At 43.2% G+C, this 17,960-nt stretch overlaps 1 protein-coding gene across 1 annotated transcript in view; it reads left to right on the forward strand.

Annotated features, from left to right (window-relative positions):
* Positions 1-17,960, forward strand: part of SDK1 (sidekick cell adhesion molecule 1) — a 478,937-nt gene that overhangs the window by 292,955 nt on the left and 168,022 nt on the right. Inside the window, exons 9-13 of the mRNA XM_066640872.1 lie at positions 3,617-3,811; positions 6,024-6,140; positions 6,273-6,440; positions 11,760-11,862; positions 14,033-14,209. Coding sequence (XP_066496969.1) covers positions 3,617-3,811; positions 6,024-6,140; positions 6,273-6,440; positions 11,760-11,862; positions 14,033-14,209 — 760 coding nt within the window. The remainder of the gene's footprint in view (positions 1-3,616; positions 3,812-6,023; positions 6,141-6,272; positions 6,441-11,759; positions 11,863-14,032; positions 14,210-17,960) is intronic.

Here is a 17,960-nt window from a genome sequence, read left to right on the forward strand (position 1 = left end):
CCTAGTATCATCTTCGCCAAGCTCACCCCAGAAACCCGATATTAAGGAATGGTTAAACAAAATACAAACTGCCACAAATATTGATGGTTTCCGTTTTCTTTTGTGGATAACATGTCTTGATTTAAAATTTTGAAATGAGTTTGCCATTAAGGAGGACAACATGGTGATGCAAGTCCTTCCTGTGGTATAAATCAGGGGTGTCAAACTTGTTTCATACAGAGGGCCAAAGTTAGCATTCATGGTGCCCGCTGAGGGCTGGAAGTGATTTAATTAAGCAGAAAGTGACATCATGAAGCAGATGATGGCCGGAAATTAGCATTTCATTCTCACATAGAAGCTCATTAGTTGCAAAGGACAGAAGAGAAAATGTGCAAATCTTGTTCATAGTTTCAAGATATGAGAGAGCCCAACTATCAAGCTGTGAGAGCACAATTATCATGGAGGGGGGCGGATAAATTGCTCCTGGGGGCCGCATTTGACCCGGGGTGTTATAATTTCTCTCTTTTTTTTCCAGTGGTCTTATTTTTGTACAAATGCTCAAGACATATACGTAAATTAAAAAGTAATGTGTGGAAGCCACTGACCTCAACTGACTCATGAATGATGTCATGATGGTCCTGGGAGGTCAGCATGGAGATGCTCTAGCCCACCACTTTCTCCTCCTCCAGCTTCCTTGATCTTTCCAAGTCCAGGGTGGAAGAGGAGAAGTGACAGAGAGTAGCACACCACTGGGTAAGTGGGACGACATTTGGTGTGCCTCTGCAGGCACCACGAGGTCTTGGGCCAAATCTGATTCATCTTGCCTTAATAAATATATTTAGAAGCACATGCTTAACAAGGATCTTTTTGCCTCTTCTTCATTTTACAAACTGACCATTGTTTTTGCTTTCCTCTGTTCTGGTTAAACATGGTATAGAAATAATAGATTCTCATTTTATAAAATAAGTATTCTTAGATGCATTTTAAAATTGTTTTGGAAAATCCAGACTTGGCTCTCAGCACCCGCAACAGGCTTCTTCTAGTGGATCTATTTGCAATCTTTCTGCAGAAGATTTCAGGCACTCCCCTCATTAGGGGAAATTTCAGGGCACTCCCATCATCATTTCAGGCACTCTTGCTGCACACCAGGCCTACCTAATGGGCTTCTTCCCTAGTGTCTTTCCAGAAGATCGTTGAAAAGCAGCTTGCCTGTTCTTCCACCAATGTGACATCCCCAGCAAAATCACCAGAACCTTTTTTGAGATATCAGAGAGAAAACGTCCCTTATAGATTTTCTATGGATTTCTCAATTGAGTGAAGCACAAAGCGCCCTGCAGCACTGCCGTGTATGTGGGTTGACCCATGGCTTTCGTGGGAAGATAATTAAAGCATCAGTCAATACCCGGATCCTCCTCCAAAGGTTCACAATGCTTAGAACGTGGTGCCGCTCTTCAGTTGAATTGATTGGTGTGTTGTAAGAACTAAAGAAATAATATTCAATTTGTCGGCTCAGTTACAGTTGGCAAGATAGCTCTACCACTGATCATATGATTAAAATTTCTCCTAACATTGTTAAATGGTCAGAGGGGATTTGGAGGATAATACTGAGTGCCAGATTTCACTGTGTTTTGTTTTTTGTCAAATATAATGGAATTGCTGTTACTTAAGCTTCAAACCATTTCCAGCATCCTCTGTCTGGAGGACCATTTCTGTTTTTGCATCATCTGTTTCCTCATTACTTGGTGGTAATTTCTGTTTGCCCAAGGGGATTTCAAGAGATGAATAACACTTGCGCAGAAAATTCTGACAATCAGACTGTACACAAATTCAGTAGATGGGACTTTGGTATGAAATTTAAATTGTGTTTATTTCACAGTGGTACACCGCATCTATTCTGTGTCAAACAACACATCTTGCACCCACAGGATTATTATTCTCTTAGGCTATAAATAGCTTTATTATTCAAACAAAGTGGAAGTTTCAAATGCAATTTCAAGAACTGATTACATACTTGTACAGAAATATAATTTTGTGACCACTCAAATGTTTTCCCCATCCTTTAAAAAAAAATGGTTTTCTCATTTGTCAGTATATTCTCCAGAAGAATAATGTATCTTTCATTCTCCACAAGAAAATGAGCAAATTGAAAGGAGAATGTTGTGGATTATTCTATTGAGGTCCTGCGCATACTTTTGACTTTGTAATTAGATGTGGCATTGTAGGCTGTGCCTAAATTAGCTACTAAACCCACATAATAGAGTGATGTTGACTCTCCATGCAATGTGAAAGCTTGCTGAGGTGAAAGTATTTTCTGATCAATCCAGTAAAAGATATTTGCCTTTCACATTGTGTGCAAAGAAATCACCACTCGTTTTGGTAGAGGGAGCCACTTCATACATGGAAAGGAAGGTGGCTTCTTTGACTAAGATGAATGGGGAAAAGGTTTGGGGTAGACCAACTCAGTGTGAATATCAGTGTTCCTATTGCTGAACTGTTGTAAACATCTTATTTGGTGTACATTTCTTGTCCTATTTGATCAATCAGAAGCCGGCCTCTTGCCCATTGAAGTCATTAGGCTTACTTTATCCAGATTCAGGTTCTGTTGATTAGGCTTCTTGATTGACCATGTAGTTTTGCTTTATATCTAATCTTGTTTTGTTCTTCCTTATTGGGTAATCACATGGCAGCTCTCGGCCAACAGAATAAACATGCCAACCCAGTCTTGCGGTTTGATTTTGCTTATCTGGTTTTGCTTTACAGCTGTGCAGTCATAACTCCCTAAGAATGGGAAACTGTGTGTGTGTGTGTTTCCCAGGTTCTTTGTAGGAGTGGCTGAGCTGTAGCGCCAACTGCTAGTAGAAGGATGCTGCCTCATATTCTTAAACAGAAGTTATCAAGTGTCATCAGAGGAGGAGTTTTAGAATACAGAGTTTAAGTATAGCTTATAGTGCTTAAAGCATTCTGCTGTTGCTTGCACACTGTTCCTTTCTTTTACTATTTAGAGCTGGTCAAGTGTACCAGCTAGGGGTAAGAATGATAAGCCAGGTAGGTTCTTGGTACAAATGTTTTCTCTGTAATAAAGCTCTTTGGTAGGTCTAAGCCACCACTTATCCCTCATCTCCATCTCCCATATACAATATGGGATTCCTGCTGAGGTAACATATTAACGTGAAGTCATCTGAATACTCTGAAGAATGCCATTAACAGCCCAAATCTAATCAAGTTTACTCTAAAGTAAGTCCTGCTGGGACTTACTTCCTACAGGCTGCATCTGTCAAGTATGTGCTGTCCTGTCATTAGGCCTTTTTCAAGCCTTGACACAATTACCCTAATTCTCTAATTGTGACGTGAATTGCTTTTAACTTGAGACAAGTCTAATTGCGGCAAGCCATCTGATTACAGCCAAAAAAAGATTTGATGGTATCTGTTCTCCATGTACAAATCTTTGCAAGAGTTGTATACTTGTGTTTGGAATGCTTTTCCCCCTCTGACAATACAAGTTTTGCTGTGTAGCAATAATTTACTGAATAGCACATTTGAATAAAATCATGTGATGGAAAATTAGGGTACATCAATGTGTTGTGTATATGCATAAACTGAAGGGTTTTTTTCCCTCTTGCTTGTCTTCAATGCTCAGGTGTCCCACTTCCCACTCTGGTATGGTACAAGGATGCCATCCCTGTCAACAAACTACTGAATCCCCGCTATAAAGTTCTGCTGAATGGGAGTCTTCAGATCCAGAGGCTGCAGCCTGAGGATTCCGGAATCTTTCAGTGTTTTGCAAAGAATGAAGCTGGGGAGATGCAGAGCCATACAATCCTGGATGTCACTAGTATGTACACATAGTCTATGGGAGGGCAGGAAGGTTGGAGGAAAGTTTCTGGTGCAAATGCACACAACCTGTATAAGAACTTTCTCCAAGATCTTTTTGAGACTAGTAGCACTTCTTTTCTTTAAGACCACCAGCCCTTGCTCAGAATAGCATTTCCAGCAGCTACCCATGCGTGCATTTCTTGTCTGTACATTGCTTGACAGACCATTTTTCTGGGAATGAGGCAAGGAGAACTGAAGTTCATAATGAGTAAACAGGTCATGTGAATGTTGACTGACTTCTATAAGAAAAGTTATTTCAAGTGACTTAAGTGAACAAATGTAAAATGTTTGCCTACTAAGTTTTTGCCCATCATGAAACCCGTTTGTGCTGGTATGAGGTTTGCAAGGTCAAGTTCACAGAGCTTCTCTTTGACGTTTGTGAAGACCAGACCGTTGCACATTCTTACCTGCATCAGAGAACCAAACTGTGACTTTACCAGCTCACCTTCATCTTAGTGACCAGCCATGCAGCAACTTTGTATCACACTGAAAACCCTGTGTCTTTTGAAAAGTTCATGTTGCTGTTTTTAGATGAACCGGCTGTCTTTTTTTTTTTTTTAAAAGCAAAGTACAGTTTTATTTAGCAGGGAACATTTGGATCATCTGAATTTTTCTCAAATAGTAAACTCTCTGCAAGCCTTTAGGGCAGGGATCACTGCACAGAGAATTTCTTTGACCTGGAAGATACAATAAACTCAGGTATCAAATAGATTTGGACAAGGGGAATTGGATGAAGCGCTCTCTCTCTCTCTCTCTCTCTCTCTCTCTCTCTCTCTCTGTGTGTGTGTGTGTGTGTGTGTGTGTGTGTGTGTGTGTGTTTAAATAACATAACCACAAGTGGCTATTTACCACATGGCCTTTTTCCAGTATAGTGATTTATGTGTCAGAAAAAGCATAAACTCTGTAAGGCGTGGGTAGTGTCACAGATTTAACTATATTGGAAAGCTGCCAAGGTGACAGCTTCCTCTTCCATCTGAGGAAAAAGTAGCATCCAAAGTGGTCCTTCGACACAATTAGGGTGCAATCCTACCCTGCGCTGGAACAGGCAAGCCTAGAGGCTTGTGCTATATCCAGCGCGGGATAGGAGCCCAGAGTGGCTCAGCCAGAGGTAAGGGGAAACTTTTTCCATTACCCCTGGGTAAGGCACCCTGGCCCCAATGGGTCTCCTTGGACTTGTGTTACCTTGTGCTTGAAGCTGCTCTGAACTCCCCGGGAACGGGGGTTGAGATCTGGCATAACTGCCGGGTCTCAGCCCCGCCTCCTGCTCCCTACCCGCCCGCCCTGGGGCCGTCCACCATCTGCCCTCCCCCCGCTCCAGAATGCCAAGCTTCCAAACTCACATTCAATGGGCACACCCTCTGGTTCAGTTTTCTCCCACTCATATGAACAATACTACACTCGCCCCATCTGTTATGTGTCCAATCAACCTTCTACAAGCCTATGACTTTCCAACTTATGCTAAATGAAAGCATCTTCACCTCCTCCAACAAGTGGGAAATAGCAAGGAGAGGAGGAACAGACTCCCCACTAGACTCAGGCATGACAACATATGGAATAATTATTCCTTGCTGCAGTGGAAGTGTAAACTCAGTCACAGGTGAAATGAATGAATGTTGGCAGTTGCCTCTTCTCCCTCTGATAGCTTCATCTTCAGCAATGACAGTTGCTACTATGGTGGAAGGTGGGGGTGGAAGGGTTTTTAAGCTGGACCTGGATCCAGCAATGATGGACAGATGGTGAGGAAATCAGAGAACCAAAATGTAAAAAATACTTCATCAAAAGGAAACTTCTTTTACCCAACATTTAGTTTTGCAAGCCAATATTGGACTGAAGTTGCTTTTCACCTTAATGAAGCAGGTTCTTGCAATGGAAGCAAATAATTTTTATTTCCATTTATCTACTTTTTAAAACTTTGTGCTATACCTCAAACACATAAACTGCCAGAATTTTATTTTTCATTGAGCCAGTAACCCAAGTTGGAGAAGGAGAATTTCTGAGAGACAAATAATGAAAGGTTACTGTCTCTTCTGAAAGGTGTTCATATGATTATCATGTGCTTGTTGGGTACTGGTTGCATAGAAATGGATAAAAAATTGCACCTGGGGTTTAGAGATCTGGGTCCAAAGAGCTGATCAGTGACCTTCTTTTTTCAAAAACATGTTTTATTGCAGATATTGCTCCAACTTTTACCCAGCCGCCAGCCGATACCACCGTTACCGAAGGGATGGCAGCAGTTCTACGATGTGACGTTTCAGGGGCACCAAAGCCTGCCATTGCATGGAAAAGGGGTAAAATGTTCTGGTTCTATTGAGAAATCATTTTAATTACTACTGTCTGCCAGGAGGAATTAGCATAGCATTAGTTCCTTCATGCACTGCAAATCAGAGAACTGAAGCTGTTTCCGTTTTGGTACATTTCAGGGAACCAAATTCTGGCCAGCGGCTCAGTTCAGATCCCCAGATTCATCCTCCTAGAGTCTGGTGGGCTTCAGATAACACCCGTTTTCCTTGAAGATGCTGGCAACTATACCTGCTGTGCCGTCAACTCTGAAGGAGCCCTGCATGCTTCTGCCACTCTCACCGTGTGGAGTAAGGACCATGTTTGTTTTAAACTCTAATATTAATCAAGGCCTAATCAGCTCTCATTGTGCCCTCAGGAAGCCAATTACAATCTTTCAATTTCACAAGGGGGGAAAAAATCCTTCAATAATTGAATAGGAATAATGCATGTGTGTTTTATTGAAAGATTGAAAGAGATCTAAAAAAAATACCACCTCTGTTTTCATCAGAGGGGATTTTTTAAAATGATTGTCTTACTTTATTTTTGGTGAGAACTTATATATCTGAATATTGAATATGTCTCCGAAGTTCTTGGATCTCAGTGATTCGCGAGAAGGAAAGGTTAAAGTTTTGAAACTTTTTGGTTAGGACAAAATTGAACAATGAGACAATATGAAGTTTATAAAGTTATGGGTTGTATCCTAAGTTTAAATTGTCATGACTGTTTTCAGTGGAACTTGGTCATGACTGACTCCCTTAGTCACGACTAAATAAATTTAGGATACAACCCAGTGATTATGTGTCCAGAGAGAAACTTTCCTCTGTCTCCTATGACAGAACAAAACTTATCTATGGAAATTTTATGACAGTTAATTCAGATCATACAACTTCTCAGAATGTACATTTATGGAATTATCTGATGCAAGATGTGATGACGGCCACTAGCTTAGGTAGTGTTTAAAGGGATCATGCAGATGCAAAATGGCAGATGCGCTTCAATGTCAGTAAGTGTAAAGTCATGCACATTGGGGCAAAAAATCAAAACTTTCGATATAGGCTGATGGGTTCTGAGCTGTCTGTGACAGATCAGGAGAGAGATCTTGGGGTGGTGGTGGACAGGTCGATGAAAGTGTCGACCCAATGTGCGGCGGCAGTGAAGAAGGCCAATTCTGTGCTTGGGATCATTAGGAAGGGTATTGAGAACAAAACGGCTAGTATTATAATGCCGTTGTACAAATCGATGGTAAGGCCACACCTGGAGTATTGTGTCCAGTTCTGGTCGCCGCATCTCAAAAAAGACATAGTGGAAATGGAAAAGGTGCAAAAGAGAGCGACTAAGATGATTACGGGGCTGGGGCACCTTCCTTATAAGGAAAGGCTACGGCGTTTGGGCCTCTTCAGCCTAGAAAAGAGACGCTTGAGGGGGGACATGATTGAGACATACAAAATTATGCAGGGGATGGACAGAGTGGATAGGGAGATGCTCTTTACACTCTCACATAATACCAGAACCAGGGGACATCCACTAAAATTGAGTGTTGGGCGGGTTAGGACAGACAAAAGAAAATATTTCTTTACTCAGCGTGTGGTTGGTCTGTGGAACTCCTTGCCACAGGATGTGGTGCTGGCGTCTAGCCTAGACGCCTCTAAAAGGGGATTGGACGAATTTCTGGAGGAAAAATCCATTATGGGGTACAAGCCATGATGTGTATGCGCAACCTCCTGATTTTAGGAATGGGTTAAGTCAGAATGCCAGATGTAGGGGAGGGCACCAGGATGAGGTCTCTTGTTATCTGGTGTGCTCCCTGGGGCATTTGGTGGGCCGCTGTGAGATACAGGAAGCTGGACTAGATGGGCCTATGGCCTGATCCAGTGGGGCTGTTCTTATGTTCTTATGTTCTTATCCTTAGTCTGGCAATGGCTATTATCCCTAGTGGTTATTTGAACCTCTTTAAGAACCCGAATGGCACTGAATCCCAGTTGTTGGGAAGGAACATCAAGAGAAGACACCTTCCTCCCCTGGTTTGGACTTGCTGAAGGAGCTTAGCTGGCTACTCTCTGCAGCTAGAAAACAGGTTCTTGGCATAGGTGGGAAGGGTCTGATCCAAAAGGGCTATTCTTAAGTAATTTCATCCTGCTTTAACTAAGATGATGTTCAAACCACTGTTTGTCATCCTAGCCATGTTCATAAAGAAAATGATAACAACATCAGATCAACTTTAAGGTTAGAGTGGTGTTCAGTAACTCCAGCCTGGTCTTTATAAAGTTGTGTGTTGCTTTTGTTCTTGTCTTGAACCTGAAGTTCAGCCCAGGGACTGGTTTTCCTGAACAGAGGATGCACATTTAACACCTCTGCATTTCAAATTGCTTGCTTAATGCTCACAAAAGCCATCCTAATGCAACCCTTGAGGTACTTGCAGGTGACTTCAGTGATACATACACAATAAATCTTGGCTGCCATGTGACTGCTCCACCAGCATCATACTGACAAAATGCAACCGTTCCACGGATCAGGAGGCAGCTTGCTTGCGATGCAGGCATTAGTCAGTGGAGTGTGGGTGTCGAAGAGGCTGACTCTCCATTGGAAGTTCCTCCTGAACAGGAACAAGAAGTTCCTTCTTTTTGTAGGCACAGGTTGCCAGTTCCATTTAATGTCCTGCTGAATCCTTTTTAATTTGATGTAATTTAATCACATCCTGCATGTACAGCTATGAGAACGACACAGGCGCTGCTACATAACCCGAGGGGTAGAGTGGAAATATCCAGCATTCTCAGACGTGGTGCTTAATGGTGTCTGAAGTTCACACTTAGCACTTGACTCTTGTACAGAAATCTGTTCAGGCATTAGGGCTTATTATTTCTTCTGAGGAAGGGGGCTTTGTTCACATTTCCATTTATCTTCTTCCCTTGTACCTGGATTCAGCTGATGTGGTCTGCAGCACTTCTTTCTTTCTTTCTGCAGCCGGCATTGAAGACATAGTTTGTGCTTTTGCTGCTTGCTGCAGTGACCTCCATCTTCTGGGCATGTGTGAATGGTGGGATTTAAGCAACATTACCCCTTTTATGCACAGGATAGTTCCTGACCATGGAGCAATTTTATTTGATCCTTCCCGTCTCTCCCATTACAGCTGCTGCCAGGTTTGCATGGATCTAATATTGAGGCTGTCCATCCATTTCTTATTTCTGAGTACATCATTGGTCCTTGTCTTGCTTGCACGTATGAATTAATGTCCACTCTACTCTATGCTTTATGATGTATTTTATTTATTTATTTGAAAAATTTATATCCCGCCTTTACCATGCCGAAGCAAATGCCCGAGACGGCTTACAAAGCTCTATAATAATTGTACGACGCATCACAACAATTAGGTGGAAAGAACATCAAAACAAGGCATTAGGACATTAATTTTAACAGTTAAGCACTGAAACATTAAAACGAAGCAAAATTCCACACACAGTCTTGAGTCATGGTGGGGGGACGGGACTAATTAGTCCAGGAAAGCAGTCAAGCCCCAGCACAATTCCAGAGGCGCAGACAGTAAATAGCCATCTGTCAACCAAATGCCAGACAAAACAGGTATGTTTTGAGCCTCGCTGAAAAGCCATGAGGGAGGGGGTAGTTCTTAATACTCCGGGAAGAGAATTACACAATTGTGGTGCCAATACAGAGAAGGCTTGTTTCTGAGCCACCACCCTCTGACTTGGGATAGAGGTGGCACTTGGAGGAAATGACCCTTCAGATGACCTAAGAGGGTGGGAATAGGTGGGAGAAGGCGGTCCCTCAGATAACCTGGACCCAAATCATGATGGACCTTAAAGGTTAATATCAGAATCTTGAATTGGGACGTGAAACAAATGGGTAGTGAAGTGTAGCTGCTGAAGCAGTGATCCAACAGCATCAAACCAAAACATCTGAACTGACTGGTGGGCCGACTGCCCTTTCATAACTTAGCACAGTGCTACTATAGTGGTGCTGCCACTGGTCTGCTGCAAGTTGCTAGCATGAGACCAGGTAGCTGTTCAAATTACAGCCCAGCCTCAGTTTCACATTTGTGAAACAGGTGGCAGTAATGACCTCCTCTGGAGATGTGGCCACTGGAGCATCATTATAATTGGCTGCAATCGGTTGCCTTTCAGTGAGATGCAGACTGTATCACTTTGTACATCAAAAGTATTTTATACAGTGAAAATAGCTGGTCATGTCAGGGAGGTTCAGAGGATTGAATGAGGAGCTGGCAAAAAAATCTTTGATCATTTCTGAAGGCTCAGGGAAATGCCAGGTGATTTCTGGGACCTGGGCAGGTTTGTGTCAGTGAATATCTTTCAGTTCTGCAAACATTTTTGAGTAACAAAAGTTAAGAAGATACTTGGAAGTATTATTGCATGGCACTAAGAGGTAGTAACTTCCTAGGAAGGTTCCTATTCGAAGTCAAACATGGGTTAAGGACCAGTGTAGAAACTGCACCAATCCCCTTCCTAACAGTGTTTAAGAAACCAAGAGCCAGCCTTGGGGGACCATGCTCTCTCTTCCCACCCCTTCCCCTTTCTGACACAAATTCTCCCCTCCCACAGTTATGGGAAACAGTTGCGTAGATCTTAAGTGAAGTCATTTAATGCTAACCAGTATTCTGCATGACTAAGGATCTGAAATCCGCTTTAAACTGTTATTTCCAATTCTAGTAAGTGGAAACTCTGTTTAGCATTACCTATGATTACAGGTACCACTAGTCATGAACCTTACTTGGCAGCAACATGAACGTGGCACATATGGCAGGAAGGAAGCAATAGTAGAGACACTGGTTCTGAGCCCACGAATGTGCAAGTCCAAACCTTCCATGTCCACTGCAGCCCCTGGGCCACATTTCATCAAGTGGCTGGCATCCTAGGGCTTCACATTCCACTGAGCCTGTTCAGCAACACGCTTGGTGAAAAGTCATGGAGCAGTGCCAGACTCTGCACTGTAAAACTCTGCACTGCTCAGCAATGGGGTGGAGCATGAGAGGGACAGTCGGGGGGGGGGGGGGAAGAAGTATAAAAGGTCCCCAGTGAGGTTAAGGCCCCCCTTGAGACAAGACCTCTAACCCCTGTGACGTGTCCAGGGTGCTGAAAGGCTGTCTGATATTCCCTGATCCAGAAACTGAACTCTCCTTGTCTGTTTCCTGCCTGCCCTAAGTCCCAGATTGCTTGTGGAACTGACATTCTCTATGCCGGTGTGTGGGCTCCATCTCACCAGAACTGGACAGTTTCTACCACTTCCTCTGCATGCATTCCCAAGCCTGGTCCCCAGTTATAGCAAAGAAGAAGCCACTGGTCTTCATGACAAAATCTCTGCTATGGAGTTTGCTTCAGATTTTGCTTTTCTAATATGTTTCTGTGATTGGAATCCTATGGGAAATTAAGTAAGAATTGGAAGAGGATGTGACTCCCCTCCCTTAAACCTTTCCACTAAACACTTGCTCTGGAAAGCCTTACATGTTTACTGAATTGGGGGGGGGGGAACGGCAGAACACTAAAATGGTTCTTGTCTGGAATGACAAATGGCTCTGCTCCCTGCCTTCTGAGGGCAAACACCCAAGTTAAGATGGAAGTTGGCAATTTCACCTGAACTGTGGGCTGTGTTGTTTTCAGATCGCACTTTTATTGTTCGCCCTCCTGAGGACAGCACAGTTATTAAGGGAACCACAGCAACGCTGCGATGTGAGGCTGCTCATGACCCCAGAATTTCAATCAGGTCAGTGTTGACTGCAGTCATATGTGCCATTTATTTGAACTTCATCTTACAAACCGGCGGAGTGGTGTAGGTGCGCTCTTTCCAGATGCCAGGCTTGGCACCTGTATTCCCAATGACAGCGTCATGAGGTTGTAGGTTATGCCATTAATCATGTCAAGTCCTTTTTCCCTTCCCTTCAACCTTATGTATTATTTACAATGAGCTACGTTCCACTTCATGACTTCAATACAACTTCCCATGATTGACTGTCAAGGTTAATATGATATCAATAAAACCGGCTTGTCTAAAGCTGATACTTAATGAGAATAAAACCCAAAGAGATTGAAGGGGATTGGAGGAATGTTTACACAGAGGGTCTTGAAAATTCCTGACAATGTCACTTATTTTTCTGCTCTCCCCCCAAAAATAATGAAGTACCAAATTCAACCTTGCAGAATGGAAAGTATACGCCTTTAAACTAGCAGACTCTACAAGTAGATCTTAGAGGAATTCCCTCTCCGTTTTATTTGACAGAATGAAAATGTGCATAAATGAAAAGTAGCACAAATGAAAAAGGAAAAAAGTTAGCTAAGGATGTAGCAATTCCCTTTAGAGAACATTAAACAATGCCGCTTGCGTAAAAATAAAATAAAAAAATAGAAGGAACGAAGTCTAGACTTGTATAAAGAGAACAGATTTTTAGTCCCCCTTTTTTTTTGTAAATCCTACTGCAGGTAGAATTATGGCTAAATCACACTATAGACCATTTAAAATCATTCTATTCCATAAACCAGAGGTTCTCAAATTGGGGCGTCGTGATGCCCCAACTGAGAAGTCTTGTCTCTGCCTCCTTAAGGGATGGGGTGAGGGGGAAGACAGCAGCATGGTCCCCAGGATCACACCACTGCCGGCGACAAAGAGTGGTTTTTTTACTCACCAATAGCAGCACCAGCCTCTGGGGTGTGCGGGGAGCGCCATGGGCGCCTCCACAGGGCTCCCCAGGCCTCAGAATGTCTTTTTAAAAGATCATGATGCACTCCCAGTTTTGTGTTCGCAAATCAGAAGTGAGTTGCAATCACTTTTTAAAGACATTCTGAGGCCTGGGGAGACCTGTGGAGGTGTCAGGCACCCCAAGAGGCCAGCACTGCTATCGATGAGTTTTTAAAAAAGCCTTTGACCCCAGCATTGACTTGATCCTGGGCATCATGTCCCTGCCTTCGCCCCTCCCCTGCAATGACTTGCAGTGGTTTCCAAACTCCCAGAGAGGTTGGGCACTGCTGCTATAAACCATAATATTGAAATGGAAAAGAGAGAATATGTGGGTCATGCATTTAAAAAGTGGAAAGATTGTATGATACATTTCATATTATATTGCATAATGCATACTGGTAGCAATTACACAGCCTCATCTGCTGTGAGGGTTGCCCATCATCTCCTTGATACCTGAAATGACATCCATAGGCTTAGGCACAATTGTCTGGGATTGGGACCAGTTAGGGGGGGAGGAGTACATATGAAGGGGGTGAGGGTAGGTTTTGTTCTGATGTAAGGGCAAGGAGAACTGGGCGGAGGAGGAGAAATCTGTCTGTGGGGTGAAGGTCCTTGCCATGCCTACTCTGTATTGTGTCTGCATTGTGTGTGAAGCCATCTTTTGAACCATGCATTTAAAAAAATAATAATGAAAATCAAAACTTGGGCTGCAGTTAGGCTTGCCAGAATTTTGGTGGGGCCCAGAAGTGGAACCCAGAGCAGGGTCACCAGTGAAGCCTAGGGGTGGAATTGCTTGACATTACAGACCTACACACAAAAGCTATCTATGCTATATCAATCACTGCAGCTAAGGCACAGCTGAGGAGGGGGAGTAGCCTTGTCTCTTGTCTTTTGGCCTTGCCCCAAAGCCAAGCCCCTAGCATGCCTGTTGATGTTGTTAGAAATCAATAGGAAACTTGCCATTTTTTAAAGAAGCAGAATTATACCCTTCATCTTGAACAGCCGTGCATTTTGTTAATCTTGCAGGCCTATCAGGCATTTCTTGCATCCAAATGAGCCCTTGGAAGATTGCTAGTTAATGTCTCTGTACTATATAATTATGCAGCTCTGTTTTTGCCATATAATTTCAGCACTTGATATGTCATCATTTTTAACGAAATAGACAGCTGACTTTAACAGTCTGAAATACTGTGACAATCAGGTATGTTTGGAAGAAGGACAACGTTGTCATAAATCCATCTAGCAGCTCCCGAATCACCGTGGAGAAGGACGGCGCCCTCATCATTAGCCAGACATGGTCCGGTGACATTGGGGACTACACGTGTGAAGTCACATCCTTTGGCGGAAATGACTCCAGGGTGGCTCGAATGGAAGTGATGTGAGTGTTCCTGTGGTGGGCATGTCTGGGCAATGCTGTGAATTGTTAGTATCACCTTCTTGTTTGTGTCCAGCATTTTAAGAAGCACAACCAGTTCTCCGTTTGAGTACCATTGTCTCCAAAGGCATTTTCCTTCAATTTGATTCACCACACGTAGATCAATGAAACTGTATAGCCCAGAGATTTTATAGCTACTCGAAAGTTTTATAGCAAATGTTGATTTGCATTGCGGCAATAGCAATCATCCTATTTTGTTGCTTGCTAATTTTCAATCTCTTCTTGTTGTGTCAATGTAAACTCTAAGGTTTGAGCAGCAGACACAGTCCTAAGGTGCTCAGAGGGCCAGGTCCCCCAGATCTGATTATAAAAGTCCTAGTCCTAGTTCTGCAGACCCTGACACAATATTACTTTCCTCTTCCTATGTTTAGTCATGGCTACCTGTGTGCCATGATACCCAATGCTTTGATACCCAATAATTTGAAAGGAGCACACATTTTTCTAAGCTGAATTGATCCTTGAGCTCTGACAGAAATGGAACACAAGAGAGTCAGGTGGTTCTGTTGAGCCAGACAGGGTGATATTCTAATGCAGTTATCTTTTTAGCATAAGATAGTAGTAGTGTAGTAAGTCTTTCTGAAATTGCATCAGTTTTTGCTGGCTGGTCACAACTAATCTTCTCCTTGAGAAGACGCCTGAGGCTGCTTCTTCAACCCTGCTGTATAAAGTGTTCATTTCTGAGGTTTTGTTACATTCATCTCGATTTTATTACAGCATCCGCTCTTCAGTGCCAAGCTTAGATTGAATTCTGTTCTCAGACCATCCCTTTTTACACTCTCTCCTTCAGTTCTCCTCCTGGAATGCATTCGTGCTATTGGTTGGAATCCAAGGAAGTGAAGGCAATGCCAAACAGATTGCCACCTCCTGTACTTAATTTGTTGTTTCTTGTGCCTCCCTAGGGACTAAAGAGAATAGACTGGGTGCAACTGTATATCCTTGACTTTGAAAGCCAAATAGCACATTTGTATTGTTATGTATCCACCATGATCTTTAAGCAGTGAACTTAAACTTGCTGGATTTAGAGTAGTGCTGTTGAGGTTGTCAAGACTTGGAGACCACCTCAAAACCCAACCTGGAGCATTTGACTTCAAAAGTCCAAGGGGCAAGATAGTTGGTCTAGTGGGTGGCTACAGTGGGCGTCCATAGTTCCCTTCCTTTGCTCACCCAGTCACAGCCAAGCAGCATATACTGCTACTGGATCATTCTGCTCCTCACTTACCAGCCAATTGAATAGAGATGAGGCAGAAAGTGGCATAGCAACAGCAGAGGAAGTAAGATGAAGCAGAGATGAGCAGAGCGGGGAGCCAACATGTGGGTGGGAGAAGGAGATGGATCATCAAAGATTGAGGAGCTTGGCCAGTTCCACTCCCCCATCCAAAGCCTTCTACTGGGATTTTCCTCTTCTGGGACTTGAAGCCTCAGCTACATGCCAGAGCCCTGAAACAAAATGGTGGCAGCAGCACTTGCCACAACCCTTCACATCCAAACTTGGACCAAGTTTCTTGGTCCCAACTCGCCTACTGAAGATCTCTGAAATAGAGAGCTTAGGAAATGTGAGAGGTCCTTTATACCCTATCATATTCTGTCATTTGCTCACCTGATAGGAAGGTCCACCAGCATTTCAAGCACTGGACTTTCCCAGCCATGCTACTTAAGATCCTTCTGGCTGGAGATGCTGGGAATGGAAACTGGGATCTTATGCATGCAGGAAGCTAGGGCTCTACCACCAAGTGAATATTCCTCCCCAGTGACTCCTTACATTCAAGGTCAGGTCCACTAACCAGTATGGCATCCAGTGATCTTCCTCTCCTTTCCACAGCTTACATCTTTTGCCATAGCCCCCGTTTTCCTTAACCTCCAAAATGTAAAATAAGTCAGATAGCAGAACTCAGCTTTTATCCATGCATCACTTAAAAAATATTTCTTAAAAGTTGTCAACCTATGTGAGCTACAGGGACATCAGAAAGAATAGAAGACCGAATACCAGAGTAGCAGGAGCAAAACAAATTTCAAGTTTCTCCATTATTAAGTGAGAGTTGATAATAGTGATTCTCAGAGATGTATGGTAACAAAACTCCAAATGACACCCTGTTAAGAACCCATCTTGTTGTGGATCCCATTTCCATATATTCCTCAAATTGCATTGATTGCCTCTTGCCATTTGTACCCTTTTCATTCTGCCTGCTTCGTCTAAGTGAGAACAATCGGAAAGAAGTCAGGCAGAAAGCAGATTATCTTTCCACACAATGGAGAAGGTTTTTAGTAATTTCCAGCCTCTCTGGTGGGCTATTATCCAGGAAAGAAAAATTACGATTGCATCCAAATTTACCTGCAATGGGGGGAAAAACACAAGGAAAAGGAGGCTCTGTCCTCCTCAGACACCAAATGTTGTGAGCTCATGTTGAAATCAGGCCAGATTCTAAATATTTACTTAAGTCATCTGTGGAATCGTACCCAGTTTTACCTAAGTAAAATTCAAAATGTCTTTCATAGGGTTGTTAAATGCCTCTCGAATCAGGCTGGTGTGAAAATGTAAGAAGGCATAGTGGCAAGAGTTGTGCTCTTTTTAATTATTGTTGTAAGCTGCCTTGGGTCCCTTTGGGGAGAAAGGCGGGGTATAAATGAAGTAAATAAATAAAAAAAAATAAAAGAGTTTCTATCCAGTGAGCAACTTGGCTGCCGCTGTCAGCATGAAAATCCACTGAACGTAATAAGGGTCTGCCCTTTTTACATCCCCTTGAGCATGGTGTGGACTGCTACAGCCTATCATGTCCACTCATTGAGATCAATGGGATTGACTTCCAAGCTGTGCTGAGGTTTACAACCATAGGGCTGAACGGAGCCATTTAGTGGCACACGTGGCTGGTTGCTCAGTTCAGATGGTTTCTCGCCAAACAGGCTGCAACGCATCAGAGGAGAAAAGGCTCAACATGCAGCAGAGAAGCAACGGCGGAAGGTGGCACTTTGTTCTTCCCACTAGGTGTATTTCCCTGTGATGTAGCAAATGCATTCCAAAGTTGCAATCAGGGGTAGGGATTGCTAAAAAAAAAAGCAGCAGGCAGAGGGAGGGTCCAGCGCTTGGTTGCAGCCACTGCTCTTCCATGACAAATGGCACCCTCTTCCTTCTTTGTGACTGCTGGACAGCAACATGGGCTCCCAGACACATCTCTGCCACCAGGGATCTAGTTCAGCCACAACTCATTGCCGTTTTCTTTACTGCGTCACTTTTTATGCCTTGCACTTTTTCGTCCAGCCGAGCCACTTGCCACAAGTCACACTCCGTGGCAGCCTTGACTTTGGCAGTCTTTTGTAACTGAGGAGGAGTGCGTTTGAAAAAAGACAAAATGACAAGGAGGCTGGCTTAATCTCCCTCGCCTCCTTGGTAATCCTCTCTTCAGTCATAGTCTCTCTAATTACCTGCTGTTGAGCTCTTTTTTCCCTGAGAAATCTTTCCAAAAACATGTCTGGTTTATTTCCCTTAGCAAACAGCTTGCTTTTAGCTAATTTTGTAAGATACTCTGTGGGTGTCTGCTGAATAAACTTCTCAGCCACCCTCTGGCAGTTACAAACTGGTTGCTTAAACATAGGGGTATTTGTAACTACCATATATAATCTCTGAGGATCAAAGGGCCCAATCCTGTCCAACTGTCCAGTGCTGATACAGCTGAAATGCAGCCCTGATGTAAAGGAACAA

This window comes from Tiliqua scincoides, chromosome 13 (assembly GCF_035046505.1).
Source record: "Tiliqua scincoides isolate rTilSci1 chromosome 13, rTilSci1.hap2, whole genome shotgun sequence".
Taxonomy (NCBI): domain Eukaryota; kingdom Metazoa; phylum Chordata; class Lepidosauria; order Squamata; family Scincidae; genus Tiliqua; species Tiliqua scincoides.